Raw genomic sequence first — 18,880 nt, forward strand, 5'->3', positions numbered from 1 at the left:
GAGGTAGCGTGCCGACTGCGATCACATCAACTTTGGAACCGTTTCCCACACGCATCGTCACCTCATCCTTAGCCAATATTCGCTTAATCCGTAGTCCCTGTTTCGAGTTGCAAATATTAGCAACAGAACCAGTATCAAATACCCAGGTGCTACTGCGAGCATTAGTAAGGTACACATCAATAACATGTATATCACATATACCTTTGTTCACCTTGCCATCCTTCTTATCTGCCAAATACTTGGGGCAGTTCCGCTTCCAGTGACCAGTCTTCTTGCAGTAGAAGCACTCAGTTTCAGGCTTAGGTCCAGGTTTGGGTTTCTTCTCTTGAGTAGCAACTTGCTTGCTGTTCTTTTTGAAGTTCCCCTTCTTCTTCCCTTTGCCCTTTTTCTTGAAACTAGTGGTCCTGTTGACCATCAACACTTGATGCTCCTTCTTGATTTCTACCTCGGTAGCTTTCAGCATTGCGAAGAGCTCGGGAATAGTCTTATTCATCCCTTGCATATTATAGTTCATCATGAAGCTCTTGTAGCTTGGTGGCCGTGATTGGAGAATTCTGTCAATGACGCAATCATCTGGAAGATTAACTCCCAATTGAATCAAGTGATTATTATACCCAGACATTTTGAGTATATGCTCACTGACAGAACTGTTCTCCTCCATCTTGCAGCTATAGAACTTATTGGAGACTTCATATCTCTCAATCCGGGCATTTGCTTGAAATATTAACTTCAAATCCTGGAACATCTCATATGCTCCATGACGTTCAAAACGTCGTTGAAGTCCCGATTCTAAGCCGTAAAGCATGGCACACTGAACTATCGAGTAGTCATTAGCTTTGCTCTGCCAGACGTTCATAATATCTGGTGTTGCTCCAGCAGCAGGCCTGGCACCCAGCGGTGCTTCCAGGACGTAATTCTTCTGTGCAGCAATCAAGATAATCCTCAAGTTACGGACCCAGTCCGTGTAATTGCTACCATCATCTTTCAACTTTGCTTTCTCAAGGAACGCATTAAAATTCAATGGAACAACAGCACGAGCCATCTATCTACAATCAAGCATAAACAAGCAAGATACTATCAGGTACTAAGTTTCATGATAAATTTAGGTTCAATTAATTTACTTAAAGAACTCCCACTTAGATAGACATCCCTCTAATCCTCTAAGTGATTACTTGATCCAAATCAACTAAACCATGTCCGATCATCACGTGAGATGGAGTAGTTTCATTGGTGAACATCACTATGTTGATCATATCTACTATATGATTCACGCTCGACCTTTCGGTCTCCGTGTTCCGAGGCCATATATGTATATGCTTGGCTCGTCAAGTATAACCTGAGTATTCCGCGTGTGCAACTGTTTTGCACCTGTTGTATTTGAACGTAGAGCCTATCACACCCGATCATCACGTGGTGTCTCAGCACGAAGAACTTTCGCAATGGTGCATACTCAGGGAGAACACTTCTTGATAATTAGTGAGAGATCATCTTATAATGCTACCGTCAATCAAAGCAAGATAAGATGCCTAAAAGATAAACATTACATGCAATCAATATAAGTGATATGATATGGCCATCATCATCTTGTGCTTGTGATCTCCATCTTCGAAGCACCGTCGTGATCACCATCGTCACCGGCGCGACACCTTGATCTCCATCGTAGCATCGTTGTCGTCTCGCCAATCTTATGCTTCCACGACTATCGCTACCGCTTAGTGATAAAGTAAAGCATTACAGCGCGATTGCATTGCATACAATAAAGCGACAACCATATGGCTCCTGCCAGTTGCCGATAACTCGGTTACAAAACATGATCATCTCATACAATAAAATTTAGCATCATGTCTTGACCATATCACATCACAACATGCCCTGCAAAAACAAGTTAGACGTCCTCTACTTTGTTGTTGCAAGTTTTACGTGGCTGCTACGGGCTTAAGCAAGAACCAATCTTACCTACGCATCAAAACCACAACGATAGTTTGTCAAGTTGGTGCTATTTTAACCTTCGCAAGGACCGGGCATAGCCATACTCGGTTCAACTAAAGTTGGAGAAACTGTCACCCGCAAGCCACCTATGTGCAAAGCACGTCGGGAGAACCGATCTCGCGTAAGCGTACGCGTAATGTCGGTCCGGGCCGCTTCGTCCAACAATACCGCCGAACCAAAGTATGACATGCTGGTAAGCAGTATGACTTATATCGCCCACACTCACTTGTGTTCTACTCGTGCATATAACATCAACATATAAAACTTAGGCTCGGATGCCACTGTTGGGGAACGTAGTAATTTCAAAAAAATTCCTACGTACACGCAAGATCATGGTGATGCATAGCAACGAGAGGGGAGAGTGTGATCTACGTACCCTTGTAGACCGACAGCGGAAGCGTTAGCACAACGCGGTTGATGTAGTCGTACGTCTTCATGGCACGACCGATCAAGCACCGAAACTACGACACCTCCGAGTTTTAGCACACGTTCAGCTTGATGACGATCCCCGGACTCCGATCTAGCAAAGTGTCGGGGAAGAGTTCCGTCAGCACGACAGCGTAGTGACGATCTTGATGTACTTCCGTCGCAGGGCTTCGCCTAAGCACCGCTACAATATTATCAAGGATTATGGTGGAAGGGGGCACCGCACACGGCTAAGAATATGATGACGTGGATCAACTTGTGTGTCTAGGGGTGCCCCCTGCCCCCGTATATAAAGGATCAAGGGGAGGAGGCCGGCCGGCCCCTATGGTGCGCCAAGGAGGAGTCCTCCTCCTAGTAGGAGTAGGACTCCTACTAGGAGGGGGAAAGAAGTTGGGAGGGAGAAGGAAAGGGGGGCGCCGCCCCCCTCTCCTAGTCCAATTTGGACCAGGGGGGAGGAGGCGTGCGGCCCACCTTTGGCTGCCCTTCTCTCTCTCCACTAAGGCCCATATGGCCCATTACTCCTCCCCGGGGGTTCCGGTAACCCTCTGGCTCTTCGGTTTTCTCTGAAATCATCCGGAACACTTCCGGTGTCCGAATATAGCCGTCCAATATATCAATCTTTATGTCTCGACCATTTCGAGACTCCTCGTCATGTCCGTGATCACATCCGGGACTCCAAACTAACTTCGGTACATCAAAACTCATAAACTCATAATATAACTGTCATCGAAACCTTAAGCGTGCGGACCCTACGGGTTCGAGAACAATGTAGACATGACCGAGACACGTCTCCGGTCAATAACCAATAGTGGAACCTGGATGCTCATATTGGCTCCTACATATTCTACGAAGATCTTTATCGGTCAGACCGCATAACAACATACGTTGTTCCCTTTGTCATCGGTATGTTACTTGCCCGAGATTCGATCGTCGGTATCTCAATACCTAGTTCAATCTCGTTACCGGCAAGTCTCTTTACTCGTTCCGTAATACATAATCTCGCAACTAACTCATTAGTTGCAATGCTTGCAAGGCTTATGTGATGTGCATTACCGAGAGGGCCCAGAGATACCTCTCCGACAATCGGAGTGAGAAATCCTAATCTCGAAATACGCCAACCCAACATGTACCTTTGGAGACACCTGTAGAGCACCTTTATAATCACCCATTTACGTTGTGACGTTTGGTAGCACACAAAGTGTTCCTCCGGCAAACGGGAGTTGCATAATCTCATAGTCATAGGAACATGTATAAGTCATGAAGAAAGCAATAGCAACATACTAAACGATCAGGTGTTAAGCTAATGGAATGGGTCATGTCAATCAGATCATTCACCTAATGATGTGATCCTGTTAATCAAATAACAACTCTTTGTTCATGGTTAGGAAACATAACCATCTTTGATTAACGAGCTAGTCAAGTAGAGGCATACTAGTGACACTCTGTTTGTCTATGTATTCACACATGTATTATGTTTCCGGTTAATACAATTCTAGCATGAATAATAAACATTTATCATGATATAAGGAAATAAATAATAACTTTATTATTGCCTCTAGGGCATATTTCCTTCAGGTGATGCGTAGAAAATTTTGAATTTCTGCTACGTTTCCCAACAAGGTCGTCGGCGGCGATCTCGTGCGCCCTGTGAGGTCGGCGACGAAGTTCTCGTGCGCCCTGCTGTAAGATCCGCGGCGGCGAGATCGCACCTCCCCTATCTCATGCGTCTGCAGCGATCGTATGTCGAGGGGAATCGGGATCGAGAGGAGTCTACGTGGATTTTTTTAGCGCGTGGGTAGGAGGGAAGACGAAAAAAACCAGCGAAATAAAACCGACGAAAATGGTGGGACGAAAATAAATCCGAAACGGAGACTACCAACTGAGACATGTTTTCCTTGGGTTTTCGCGGCTGAGGGGGAGGTGGGAGGAAATACCAAAGAAGTAACAAAAAAGACCGGGTGGGACGAAAATAAAACCCGAAACACGGACTACCAACTGAGACATTAGGAGTAGAGATAAATAACATGTATTATTTATTAAATACCAAGGCTGGAGCTAGGGGCCGGTCGGCTGGGCCAAAATTTTGGTTGGTTGCATGTGAGCCATCCAGATCGAGTATTGTTGGTCGTCTGATCCTTTCCCCTTTCTTCCCAAACGTGCATTATATCTCGCACACGCTGCACGAGAAATCGCCGCCCAACTGGTGGGATCCTGAGGGTCGTTGCCTCTGTCATCCATCTCCATCGATATTTGCCCTCCTACAACACCCGTCTTCGACGGGCGTGCTCAGCCATGGCTGCTTGCAGCTCCTGCTGTGAATGGTCGGAGTTGTGCCAACGCTGACATGAAGCCTCGTCCGGCAACGATTTCAGCTCTGCTCAATGCAGTTGCAGCATCGGGTGCACAGCCCCTGTCGCACTCGCCGTTGACGCTCACCACACTGGTTGCAGCACAGATTGTGCGCTACTCACCCAAAAGTATAACTCCCATTGATGTAGCAAAAATTTCAGCTGGTTCCAACAATTCTGCTTGCCAGTTGCAGCTTTTTGCCCTTGCCAGCGGTGTGGTCGATTCCATAAAAAATGCAGTCAATTCTAGAAAAAAATGTCGATTGCAGGAAAAACGACCTTGCTGGCTGGCTGGTTCCGGCAGTCGTGTGTGGTCGCAACTTCTCGTCCGCCAGTTCCAGCAAAATGACATGCCGGTTGCACATCGGTGGCCGGTAGCTACTGGTCGTTGTCGACTCATGCAACATGGGTACGGCCGGGTCCTAGGAACCATGGCCACCGGTCGCAACATCTGTAAATGACAATATTCCCTATTATTTCAATAAGTCTTCCGTTGGTTGTAACTAATCCCGCTGCTGTGGAATTCCTGGTCACCAATGTGTTGCCTCTGTCGAGGAGGCGGCGACCATGGAGGAGAGCTCGTATGGACGGGGCACGTCGAAGGGGTTGCGATTGCGGCGTGGCTGGGCTAGATCTGTGTGTGTGTGTGGGGGGGGGGCTACCAGAGAGAGAGAGAAAATCGAGAGGAGGAAGAGATAATAGGGGTAAGGAGACGTGTTTGGGCCCGTAACTCACGTGAGCGAGCGCTTCGGCCGGTCGACAATCATTTTCCAAAAAAAATTCACAGATTCCAACATCTAGTTTTGTTTCTATCATGACAAGAATGTGTGTACAACACAAACTATATCAATTAGTAACAGTAGCCGCCAGTGCAGTTAAGTCACCTAAGGCCACAGCCACCTTGTTATCCAAAACGAGTGGAAGAACATACAACTAGGCATGATGGCATATGCTCATCATAATCTCTAAAAAACATGCTCATGCTCACAGACACGAAGCATCTAGGAGTAGATTCTAGACGTACGTTTGACGATCCATGCAACAAAGTACTGCTAGTAGAGTAGTGCTAGTAACATAAAAGTAAAAGACCAGCATCAGTAGCACATCCTATCAATGCCCATTTGCTAAACCCACCGATCACACACTGACACTTACTCCCGCCTCGGCTGCCCGCCGGGGAGTAGAGTTCTTCCGGCGGCTTCCGTTTCGCCGGAACCCGTTCGATTTCGTCCTCACGTCGTCACCGTCTTTGTCGCCGACGTCCTCAACCGACTCGGAGCTTCGCTTCACCTGCAGACGCCGCTGGCGCCGCCGCGGCCTCTTCATCGCTCCGTCAGGAACTTTACCGCCAACCGTGCCGTCGGCACCCTTGGTTGGCACGACCGGTTTCACGCTGTCTGCGGCCTCCGCGACCTTGGCGATGTCCTCCACTTCTTCGCCGGCTCCGTCGTCCCCGAGAGGCTTCAGAGGACTGCCGCTCCTCTTGTGGTCGGTCGGAGCGGCCTCTTCGCTGCCACTGCCGTCGTCGTCGTCCCTCGCATCCTCAGCGGATTTCTTGGCCTTCCCTCTAGGCTTACCCATGGCAGGGCAGAGCGAAAAAACCAACTTGAGAAGGGGACTTGCTGGTTGGTCAGGGGCACTAGAACTGCAAAGTGGCCAAAGAAATCAAGTCAAGAGCAGGTGGAGACGTTTATCTGAACATGCCGAAGGAAGTGTCCTTTGATCAACCAGCTGGTTTCAGTGCCCATTCCAGCATTTAGCAGAGCATATATACTGAGATGCGAGAGCTGAAAGTGGAGCTACAGGATATGAATATCGACCCAATAATGAAGCTAAGAATCAACGGCACATCAATCCTAGAAGAGCGCAAGGACATGTACACCGAGAGAATCTCATAGCAAGGCACACCGGAGCAACAGGAACAAGAACACGGAACGCTGAGGTAAGAACAGACCTCTGTTTTACGATGCCCGAGTCCCAGGCGACATCAGCTTATCTCGAGAAGTCCCCGGCTCCGGTGGCTCCGAAACAATCCCGCACGGGCACAGCTACACGAAGACGGGGTGGATACTACTAGTACCAGTGGGAGATGGTGCGGTGAATCTTCAGGTTGGTGGGCATTGAGATATTGGCAGCAGCAGGTGAGAGGGAGAGCACGCAGGAAAGAGTGGCAAAGCAAACAAGCGGCGGCAGCGGGAGGGCGCACTGTTGTGGGTGAGGGAGTAGGTTCTCTTCACTCTTGAGCTCTCCCTACAACAGGTCCATGTCATCGGAAAGGCGAGGTGGCTCCCCCAGCCGGCAATCCCGCGACAAATCTCACCGGATTTTTAACCACTTGCTGCCGTACGCCCCCTTGCTGTTACGTACGCCGATCACTCACACTCACGCTCACAGGCAGCTGCGCTCGCTTCCGACACACGGAAAGGCAGAGCCCAGCGCGCGCGCGGCGACCGGGTCGTGCTCGTGCCTGGCCTGACCCCTTGTGGTATAGACTTCGCCGTCACTCCACCGGTCGCCGGTGCGCCACAACGACGCGTACTCACCGGTCAGTGTACAAGTGGCTTTGCTCTGCCGCTGTCAGAGTCGCCTCACCTGGCTGGCCAGCAGCGGGTGCTAGATGCTCGATCTCCGTCGTGCTTACACGAGAAGTTTGAGAGGGTGGAGGGTTTCAGTTGAGTTCACCGTGGACTGGAACGGGGGATGGGCAGGCCACGCGTTGTCTGCTGCTGTCGCCGACAGCCGCAGCAGCAGCAGAATCACGTAGCTTTGCTCTTTTCTCGTTCGTGATGCACTGATGCTACATTTTCAGACGGCCACACGTGCACGAAGGCGATATCTCGCTTTTCATTTTCAGCGTAGCGGATCGCGCACGCCAGCAGCGGTGGCAGAGGAACACGATGCCTGCCTTGGACGCGGCCCATTCGCCTGCGGCGCTGCCTCGTCCGGGACGCGGCCCATGAGAGGAGAGCCGGTACGGCAGGCAGGGTCGCTGCGTTTATGTCTTTTGTCCCACATCGGTTGGCGACCGAGGAAGGAGAGGTGGAGGAGGTGATAAGACCACGGGGTGGGCGCACGTTGGGAAGCATCTTTGCGCTTGGGGCAATGACGCAGTTAGTGAGGTTATACACAGGTGTGTCAATTGCTGGTTGAAAACTATTTCCAAACCCCCTCTTTGGCCCTTTGGGGCCATTGAGAATTTCTGAAAGGGCTCCTTTCCTTTGGGGAGGGTAAAGTCCTACAATCCTAAATTATAATATTTTAGGTGCTTTTGAATATATATTTTAACGATAAATTGCTGAAATCCAACTTCAGATTTTTTTTAGGCATGGCAAATCTAATGTTATTGATGTTTGATGATGACAAGTTTATATTGATGTGGGATGATGACAGGTTTAATTTGCAAGCATGATAATTTTCTGATAAAAATTAAAATAAACTGAAATAGATAGTCATGCTCGTCAACTAAAATTGCCATAGTTTGTCATGAAAAACATTTGATTTGCCATGTCTTAAAATCTGACGTTTGCTGGATATTAGAGTCCTATTTAATAAAAGGTCTCTCAACCAGCAAATGTCAGCTGAGAAATATGGCAAATACAAACAATTTGCATGGCAAATTATGTCGGACGAAGATGACAAGCATGGCAAATTTGTTTCAGTTCATTTTCTTTGTTAGGATTCGATGTGCTCGCAAACCGAATTTGTCGTCCCGTGACAATATAAGGTGCCATAAAAATGTTCGATTTGCCATCCTCTCCCAACAAAAGTCAACTGAATAGCATTACTGTTCAATTAAATATATACAATGTTACACTTGGAAGAAACAAAATAAACATTGCACTTTGAGGTTCTCTGTTATCAATTGAGCACCACTCAAATAGAAAAACAACAGTTCCAGTGATGATAAATCACATTTATAAATAGAAAAATGACCAAATTCATGTTAATTTGCGAGCTCATGTCAATGCTTTGCCTCCAACCATAGTAAGCCAAAAGGGAAGGACATTTCGTCTCCTGGTGGAGCTTGTTCCGCCGTTACCAAGAGCTTGTAAGTACGGATGACAATTGTCTCGTTCCTGCAAAAACATCATGCAGTACAAAAAACGTTTTTTGTACTGCATGATGTTTCATGAATAGATACAAAGTGTTTCCCTAAAGAAAGGTATGAACATATTTGATCCTCGCAATCTAATGCGGGGATGGGGTTGGGAAGGTCTACCCCATCCCATCCCCTGCTATGCCCCAAAATCGTACGTGTATATGTAATGTTGTCTCTAGCGCATTATTGTTTGTGATTTGGCGTATAAAAGTTATTTTATTTTTATTATGCTATGTATATGTTACAAAAGCCAGGTGTTTTTGCATGTCCAAAAGATCATGAAAATATCACAATGTTGTTTCAGTTTGTCTTCTGAATGGGAACCTAATCCCTGAACCTGATGGGGATGGGGACGAGAAAGAAAGTGTCCCTGATTGCTAAATGGGGATGGGGATGGGAAGGCACTCTCTGGTGGGGAGCAGCCCCGCTGCCATCCATACTTGTAAGTTTTATTCCCATTGTTCTTCGTGACTACGGGTTGGTTTTGGGTTATGTCCAAGAACGTTGCTCTGCGTCATCCTCAGTGACAACGTTGTTTTCTTCGGCAGTCCCTTCTTTCAAGCATTTACGAGAAAGATCATCGCCCTAGTGTGGCAATGCCGGTACAATTGCCTGTCTAGACTAGGGTGAAGATCTACTATTACAATACTTTAACGCGATTTAGTCATTACATATATTGTAGGTATTTCAGTGCATGAATTTCTCAACGTTGACTATCGTTGATGAGAGCTATGATTGTGCAAAGATGATGAGTTCAACTACAACTTTTGAGATTTTTTTAGCCCTGGAGTTTTTTTTTGGTGATTTCTACTTAGTTTAACATTATCTTTTTGTGATTTCTACCATATTGTTATCCGGCTGTAAGAGCAATTCTAGCATAAATTGTCGAATTGGGGGTCACCAAAAACAATATGCAGTGCGCTTCGCAACATTTGGGAAGTTGTAGGGCCTGTGTGTAAACACAAAATCATAAAACCACAAACTTTCTTTTGCATTTTCTTGAAATTTGAAGTTAACATTAAGCCATTCATACAGTGGCTACACCGAAAGCAAACACGGAAACTAAACTAGAAATAGGCAGATTTTCAATAGGGGCCGAAATGCCTTCTGTTTACATATAATTTGTGACTTAAAAATGTCGTTAGGTGGCATTTGAAAATACTAAACACATGCAAAGTCGTTATTCGACATTGCTAACTATATACTAAATCAAGGCGGTTGTACCCCTCCTCATCGTCGTCGTTGAGGAGCTCGTCTAGGTCAGTGGCGGAGCCAGGATTGGAGCAAGCCCCGGGCCAAAAAAAAGATTTTTGCCCAAAGTTAAAAACTTGACGTTTATAAGGCTTTTAGCTACCACAAAAGATACCCAGACAAAATATGGCTCAATTGCATGAAAAATTAAGAATTTTAGCTCAATGCTTAACGATACAACAAAATAGGTAAAAACACATGAAGAACTACAAAGAATAGTATGTGATAAAAAAGAGTATCGAATCGATGGTTTGCTTCATCAGTGCCTCACATAACCTCATCATCGGTGGAAGAAGGGCCAACACCTTCAAGACATTAAAAGCAAAATTTCATAAGAGAAGGAGTAAACATCAAGTGAAACAATTATGATTGATATAAATCTAAAAACTCACCCCCTCAGTTGCTTGATTCCCTCCATCTGAAAAGATAAGTGTAGACACACTCGTTTCGGAGACCGGTGAAAAAATCTTTTCATCTTCTCTTTCTACAATATGAAATGAAATGGGCAATTAGATTAATATGAGTTCAATAATACACTAGATATATGACTTGATACATACACATTATTGCAATTAAATTTTACTTTGGAGTGATACACACTAAGACAGATTTCACACCGACATTGTAGAACATGATACAAGTGGAAGCATGAGGGGAAACCATCAAAAAAATATCAAGGTAGGTATGGCAGTCAAGAAGCTAGGCGCGTCGGGCGATTGGGCGAACAGCGCAGAGCCACACAGGAGGGTGGTACGGCGGTGGCCGAGACGCCGGTGGACGGCGGCGTCGGCGCAAGCGCTGGAGTTTGGACTTTGCAGATTGATCTTGTGTGTGTCGCGTGCGAGTTAGGTCAGCGGCGGCTACGCGGTCGTTGGCGTCTCCTGACAGATTCATGTGGGTTTTTCTTTCTTTGAGAAATCGACAGGTTCGTGTTGTGCGTGCGTCCGTCAGTTTCCTATTTTCCTGTCACATGCGTGCGCGAGTGGGAGGTCTCCTCGTGCGTGCGTCCCTTGGCATGCGGTGAGACAGCCCATGACGCTCTGGCCCTTCATTTTACTGGGCTGTACCCCGGGCCTGCAGAGTATCATACATATATAATAGCCTAGCAGAAATTCCATGCCCCGGGCCTGGGCCCTGGGTGCCCGGGGCCCAGCTCCGCCCCTGGTCTAGGTCATCACTATAGTAGGTTCGTCAGCTTTTCAATGACAGTTGAGCTCTTTTCTCGTGCTCGGCCTCCCCAAAGGAGCGGAGTGTGACGATCTCAATCTACACCTTTCTCCCCAAGCTCGTCAACTGGGGGCGTGGCGCTCGTAGCAGCACTCTTTGCGGGTGGGGATCTCGAATAGGACCTTGATTGGGTCCTTGGGCTTAGGCTCGACCTCAATGGGAATGGGGAGAAGGGGGCGATGGCTTCCTCCTCCTAATTAGAGTGCCACAACACAGATGTAATGAATGGGGGGGGGTATGTCGACATGGACGATGGCGCCCGAAGCACCGATCCAGCGCACCCTGCGCCGTGAGAGCCCCAAATCTTGCGCGCCCACTGCCACAAAAGCCGCCAGCACCACACGAGCGACGACGGGATGCGGAACCTTAGGCATGACTGGTGCGCGTGAAGAAAGGTGACACCGTTGGTGGGTAGTGTCTACGGAGAAAGGTTTTGGTCGGCCAACACAGAGGCATTGTTGCAGAGAGGGGAGGTGGCGGGTAAAGGAGGAGGAGGCCACTATGGGGATGAAAGTGCAACTATCCCTGGGTGGTTTTGGTAATTCCTAACAACATATACCTCATTGAGCTAATGCTACTTGAAGATAAATATTTCAGAAAAAGCTCAATGATTGGCATGGCATGGATTAGAAAGTGGACCTATTAAAATGGTAAGGACAAAAGGATTGGCTCAAGCTCAAAGCAAAAGACTCTACATTTCATTTTTAGTGATCCAAGATCACATTGAGTCCATAGGAAAAGCCAGTACTATTAAGAGGGGGTGGAGTGTTGCTTAATGAGGTTCTTGCTCAAAATGCTTAGTGATATGCTCCACAACCCTCAACCACTTTCTCATATCCAAATATATCCCAAACCAAAAGTCAAACTCATCCCCACCGAAACTTTCTATCCGACGCCACCGAGTTCACTTGACATAGCCAGTGCCACAAACCCTAGTCTTTTCGGTCCTACCGATAGGGATCTCGGTCTCACCGAGATGGGATTGTAATCTCTCTGTTTCCCTTCGTAACGTTTCGGTCCAACCGAGATGAGCGATCGGTCCCACCGAGATTGCAATGCAAACTCTCTATTTCCCTTTCGTAACGTTTCGGTCCTACCGAAAGAGCGAATCGGTCCCACCGAGAATGCCTGACCAACTCTCTGGTTAGTCTATTACCAAAATCGGTCTCACCGAGTTTGCGTAATCGGTCTCACCGAGATTACGTTATGCCCTAACCCTAATGATATCGGTCCCACCGAGTTGACATGTCGGTCCCACCGAAAACCCTAACGGTCACATTATGAACTAAATCGGTCTGACCGAGTTGTATGATTTGGTCCCACCGAGTTTGGTGATTTGTGTGTAACGGATAGATTTTGTGTCGAGGCTATATATACCCCTCCACCCACTCTTCATTAGTAGAGAGAGCCATCCGAACATGCCTACACTTCCAACATACATTTTCTGAGAGAGCCATCAGAACATGCCTACACTTCCAACATACATTTTCTGAGAGAGAACCACCTACACTTGTGTTGAGGTCAAGATATTCCATTCCAGCCACATAAATCTTGATCTCTAGCCTTCCCCAAGTTGCTTTCCACTCAAATCATCTTTCTACCAAATCCAATCCTATGAGAGTGAGTTGAGTGTTGGGGAGACTATCATTTGAAGCACAAGAGCAAGGATTTCATCATCAACACACCATCTATTACCTTGTGGAGAGTGGCGTCTCCTAGATTGGTTAGGTGTCACTTGGGAGCCTCCGTCAAGATTGTGGAGTTGACCCAAGGAGTTTGTAGGGGCAAGGAGATCGCCTACTTCATGAAGATCTACCCTAGTGAGGCAAGTCCTTCGTGGGCGATGGCCATGGTGGGACAGACAAGGTTGCTTCTTCATGGACCCTTCATGGGTGGAGCCCTCCGTGAACTCGCGCAACCGTTATCCTTCGTGGGTTGAAGTCTCAATCAACGTGGATGTACGATAGCACCACCTATTGGAACAACGCCAAAAATCTTCGTGTCTACATTGCGTTTGCTCCTTCCAAACTCCTCCATTTACCTTCATATGCAATTTTTTTACATTCCGCTGCTATACTCTTAGAATTGGATGTGTAGGTTGTTTGCTTGACTTGTGCTAAGTTGCTTAAATCTACCAAGAATTAAAATTGGGAAAAGGCTAGATTTTTATTTGGTCAAGTAGTCTAATCACCCCCCCTCTAGACATACTTTCGATCCTACAAGTGGTATCAGAGCTTTGGTCTCCATTTGCCTTGATTTCCATAGCTTTGGTGATCATAGCCTTGGTTTCATAACCTAGGAGAGTATGGCATCTAGTGAGGGAAATTACCACCGTAGAGGTCCTTACTTTGATGGTAATAATTTTGCTAGTTGGAAGCATAAGATGAAAATGCATATTCTTGGACATAACCCCGCCGTTAGGGCTATTGTGTGTATTGGCTTGCAAGGTGAATTCTTTGACGGGAAGGAACCGAACCGTGAGGCTAGCGCGGAAGAGTTGAAGATGTTGCAATACAATGCTCAAGCTTATGATATTCTCTTCAATGGATTGTGCCCCGAAGAATTCAACAAAATCAGCCGTCTTGAGAATGCAAAGGAAATTTGGGATACTTTGATTGATATGCATGAAGGTACCGACTCCGTCAAGGAATCCAAATTGGATGTGCTTCAGAGTCAACTTGACAAGTTCAAAATGAAGGATGGTGAAGGTGTCGCTGAAATGTACTCTAGGCTAGCTCTCATCACAAATGAGATTGCCGGCTTAGGAAGTGAAGAGATGACCGATAGATTCATCATCAAGAAGATCCTAAGAGCCTTGGATGGAAAATATGATACCGTGTGCACATTGATCCAAATGATGCCCAATTACAAAGATCTCAAGCCAACGGAAGTCATTGGAAGGATTGTTGCTCATGAGATGTCACTCAAGGATAAGGAAGAGCTTCACAACAAGTCAAGTGGTGCTTACAAAGCCTCATGTGATGCTACCACATAATCAAGTGAGAAACAAAACTTCAATGAAGAATTGAGCCTAATGGTGAAGAACTTCAGCAAGTTCTACAAGAGTAGAAGCAAGGAAAGAAGTTCCAAGTCAAGGTCCTACAATGACAAAAGATCTTCAAGTCATGAACGTAATTGCTACAATTGTGGAAGACCCTGGACACTACTCAAATGAGTGTACGGCTCCCTACAAAAGAAGAGAAGATTCCCCTAAAAGAAGAAGTAGGAGAGAAGAATCACCACCAAGAGAGAGAAGGATTAGAAATGACCGTTATGAATGAAGAACATCACGGAGAAGCAAGGATTCAGGAAGGAAGGAAGGACAATTCATCAAAGAGCTACACAAAACGAAGACATCAAGCTCACGTTGGTGAATGGGTATCAGGCTCCGACTCCGACGATCACTCCGAGAGAAGTTATCACCCCGACTCCGAATATACTCAAGATGAAGGTGTTGCCGGTCTAGTACTTGTGTCAACCAACTCCTATGACATATTTGAGTCACCAAATGAAGGAATTGGAAAATGCTTCATGGCTAAAGGCCCAAAGGTATCACACCCTGAGTATGTTGATTTCAATAGTGATGAAGATGACTTGCTAGGTGATGATGATTTACTTGTTGACAATTCTAGTGATGAAAACTATGATGAACTTGCTATTAATTATGCTAATCAAGACAAAACGGATGATGATGATAAGAAGGAGATTGAGCGTCTAACTAAAGAGCTAAACACTCTTAAGTTAGCTCATGAAACTACCTTGGAAAATCATCGAGAGCTTTTAAAGACTCATGAGAAGCTACGCTTTGAAAATCTCAACCTTGAGCAAGAGCATGAGTTCTTAAAGACAATAAATGATGATCTTCGCAAGAAAAGTTCCTCTTACATTGCCAAGCGTTTACTCTTGTCTACTTACATGCCACAAGTTAAATCTAGCAACAAGAACAAGAAAGATTCTTCTTCTAGTAGTAACAATAATCATGCTAAACCCAATGATGTTGCTTATAGTAGTTCTCTTGATTCCACTAATGATTCTCTTAGCCAAGTTACACTTGAGCAAGAAAATAGCTTATTGAAGGGAATTATAGAGAAAGGTGTTTACAAGAGCCTTGCCAGAAGTAAGCAATTTGAGGAAATTGTACACAAGTAAGGAAGACACGGGAGAATCAAGGTGTTGGTTTTGAACGAAAGTTCAATGCCAATGGAGTTGAGTGGGAAGAAGATCAATACCCCAAGACGAAATTTGTTCCTCAACAAGAGAAGTATGATCCTACTTATTTCCAAGGAACACAAGCTCAAGATGATCTTCCACCACAAGACCACAAGCAAAAAGGCAGGGACAAGCTTCAAGAGGAGATTGATGCATTTGAAGAAGATCGCAAAGCCTTGGTCAAGTGGGTTCCCAAGACTACATCAAGATCTACTTCATCAAGTACAACTACAACTCCAAGGATTCCCATCAAGATGGTGTGGATCCCGAAGAAGAAGAACTAGAGAGTTCTTGAGGGTGACTTCGCCAACACACTTCACTCATATCATTTTGGCGAGGACAAGTGCAAAAAAATCCCATATCTTGCACTAGTTCAAGGAGTAACAAACCCTCTTGTTGGTAAGACAAGGGACAAGGTAACCTAATGCATTCATAGACATCATCTCATGTGAACATCACTCTATGTCTACGGATATCCTTGTTTGTTCCTTGTGGGACTAACCCGTGTAGGTACTGAAAGTGCAACTCACTCCAATGGATTGCTCTGAATGATCTACGTCAACATTGAGCGTCCACATCTTCAACACGTACATCAAGTCATCATCGACAAAACCCAAGATTAGTTCATCCCTCTTAGGGGGGATATCACATCTAGGGGGAGCTTTACTCTAATCAATTGAGCTAAAGCAACTCTAATGGTGTGAACACAACAATGCTTTATGTAAAGTGGCAACCCCACTTATGCTTAAACAATGAGTATGACCTATGATCAAATGTTCTCATTTGACTCCTAAGTCAATATACTCATATATAGATGACCTAGTCATCGCCAAATTGCTTGATAGATGTTAGAGTGTTTGTGCATGCTTTGTCACATATTTCATTCGTCATCTTATTGTGTGAGCATGTTGGTTGCATATTTTACTCATTCGAGGACATCCATTTGTTGCTTTGATTGTTTGGTTTTTTTCTCTTTTGCCAAATGGATGGATAAGAATGCCTAAGAACTCCATCTAGCTATCTATGCTTTCCTTGTCTCAAACTCTATTCATGCTACATCACAAAGTTTGATCAAGTCAGATTCGAACCACTCTGTGTGAGGAGCACTCGGAGTCCCCGATTCATCATAGACTTAAACTTCCAAAACCTCTTTGTGCATTTGGGTATGACCGAGTCATACATTTCGATCACACCGAGATCACTAAGTTGATCTAGGTTTTCAATCTCGGTGCAACCGATTAGAACTTTTCGGTCACACCGAGTTGCAGTTACCGCTTGCAGTTCTGCATCTCGGTGCCACCGAGTTGTTCCACTCGGTCACACCGGCAGGGTAAGGTTATATATACTGACGGGTCAAATTTTGGAATTTTTTTCCAAAACCTTTCACCCACGCGTGACCTGCTCTACCTCCTCGGGTCTCTGAATCGTCCTCTCGCCGCTGGTCTCCGCCACCGTCAACGGCAATCTGCCCTGCCGTTGCCGCCGTAGCAAGTTCACCGCCGAAGTAGGGTATGAACTTGCTCTTTGTGCTATTCCTTAACTCCGATTCGTAGCACATTGCTTTGCCATGATTCTTGCCACGTATGAAATTATCCTGTCCAGCGAAAGCATCCAGTAGATTAGATTAGATTTGAAAAATTAGGGTTAGGTCTCCGCCGAACTCATCTTGGACTGACCGGGTTGTAGAAATTGGTCTCGCCAATTTGGCTTAGGCCATTGTACATGCGTTTTCGGTCTGACCGAAAATTGCAAATCGGTGTGACCGAGTTCGATTCTCCGTGAAACCCTAGCAGTCTCGGTGCCACCGAACTGTGACTCGGTCTGATCGAGTTCACTAGTTTAGGTTCCAAAAGCTGCTTCAGTATCACCGAGTTTACAAATAGGTAGATCCGAAATGCTTTCTATGAAGAACTAAAACTGAGTTTTTTTAAGTCATCTGTTTTGCAAAAATTCTGCACTTTGTGATGCTCATCTACTCTACCTCATCTACAACCTATTCACAGGGTCTGTTGACAGTTTGCCTGCAAGATGTCTGATCAAAGTGACAGCCATAACAAGTCTGAGGAGCAGGTTCATATGAGTGAGGACACTAGTCCCTCTAGCACTTCTGATGAGGGCAGCAGGAGCACACCAAGCAACTTGCCCAAGGTAGCCACCAGAACAAGGAAGAAGAAGACCTCAGATTCTGAGGATGAGGATTATGTGGCTGTTGAGGAAGAAGTCAGCTCCAGGAAAAAGGTGCTGAAGAAAGAGTATGGCTCAGCTGCTATAACAAAGCCAGGGATGCACAAGAAGGCTCCAGCAAAGAGGATTCCCATGTCAAAGACCAGAGCCTCAACTACTGAAACCTCCAAGCCAACTGAAGAGGCAGTTGGAGAAGGAAAGAAAAGGAAGGAAAGGGTCAAGAAGACCAATGCTAGAGTACTTGGTAGATCCTCCATTATTAGAGATTCAGAAGAAGATGAGGATGAAGAGGATGCTGCACCAGCTCCTAAGGCTCAGAAGCTTATGGGAGATGCAATCAAGTCAGGGGCTGCTCCATCTAAGCCCAAGTCTGCTCCCAAAGCTGCTGCTCAGAAACCCCCGAAGCCCAAGAGGAACACCAGGAGTATACCTGCTGAGGAGAAGAACAAGGCCTCAATGCCTGAAGCTAAAGAAGAAGAAGATGATTCTCATGTTTTGAGGAAGTTGAAGCCCAAAATTCCTGACCATAATGATGCTCACCCAGTCGCTGAGGACATGCACATCAGGAAAGATGTAGGACTGAGGTTGTGGAGACAGTCTGATCCCTATGCTGTTAGGAGGAGGACTGCAGTTGACTACAGGTTCCATACAAAGGAACAACAAGATTTCTACGAGACTATTCTGCTTGACAAGAAGCCCATAGTGTGTGACATGAAATGGGTGGACTGTGAGTTCATCCGGGAGAATGAAGATCACTTCCCTGGAGTGTATGACAGCTTTAAGGCTTGTGGAGTAGATGAATTCATTGGGCAAAAGCTCACCAAATGGAATGATGAGTTGATCATGCTGTTCTACTCCACTGCCCACTTCTATCCAGATGGGAGGATAGTTTGGATGTCTGAGGGTACCAGGTACCAGTCCATAGTTGATGAATGGGCCAAGCTAATCAATGCCCCAGAGGAACATGAAGATGACTTGGATGTGTATGCCACCAAGAAGAAAGACCACAACTCAATGGCAAACATGTACAAGGAGATCCCTGATAAGGCTTTAGAAACTCACAAGCTTGGATCTGTGCATTTCTTGTTGTCTAGTCTGCCTACGAGCAACTGGATCTTAAGGCACACATTGCTACCCAAGTCAGGAG

General features: G+C 46.0%; 1 protein-coding gene and 1 non-coding gene across 2 annotated transcripts; one reads left to right on the forward strand and one right to left on the reverse strand.

The window, feature by feature from the left end:
- Positions 1-5,641: 5,641 nt before the first annotated feature.
- Positions 5,642-7,094, reverse strand: LOC125522945 (uncharacterized). The gene is made up of 2 exons (XM_048687985.2): positions 6,718-7,094; positions 5,642-6,408 (listed from the first exon to the last, which is right to left on the reverse strand). Exon 2 carries the CDS (start codon positions 6,342-6,344, stop codon positions 5,901-5,903), a length of 444 nt encoding a protein of 147 aa, XP_048543942.1. The 5' UTR covers positions 6,345-6,408; positions 6,718-7,094; the 3' UTR covers positions 5,642-5,900.
- Positions 7,095-7,847: 753 nt separating this feature from the next.
- On the forward strand, positions 7,848-7,998 carry LOC125526072 (U4 spliceosomal RNA). Its single transcript, XR_007291539.1, has one exon. It is a non-coding gene; the product is annotated as a U4 spliceosomal RNA (small nuclear RNA).
- Positions 7,999-18,880: the final 10,882 nt, after the last annotated feature.

This window comes from Triticum urartu, chromosome 7A (genome assembly GCF_056163025.1).
Source record: "Triticum urartu cultivar PI428250 chromosome 7A, HENAU_Tu73, whole genome shotgun sequence".
Taxonomy (NCBI): Eukaryota; Viridiplantae; Streptophyta; class Magnoliopsida; order Poales; family Poaceae; genus Triticum; species Triticum urartu.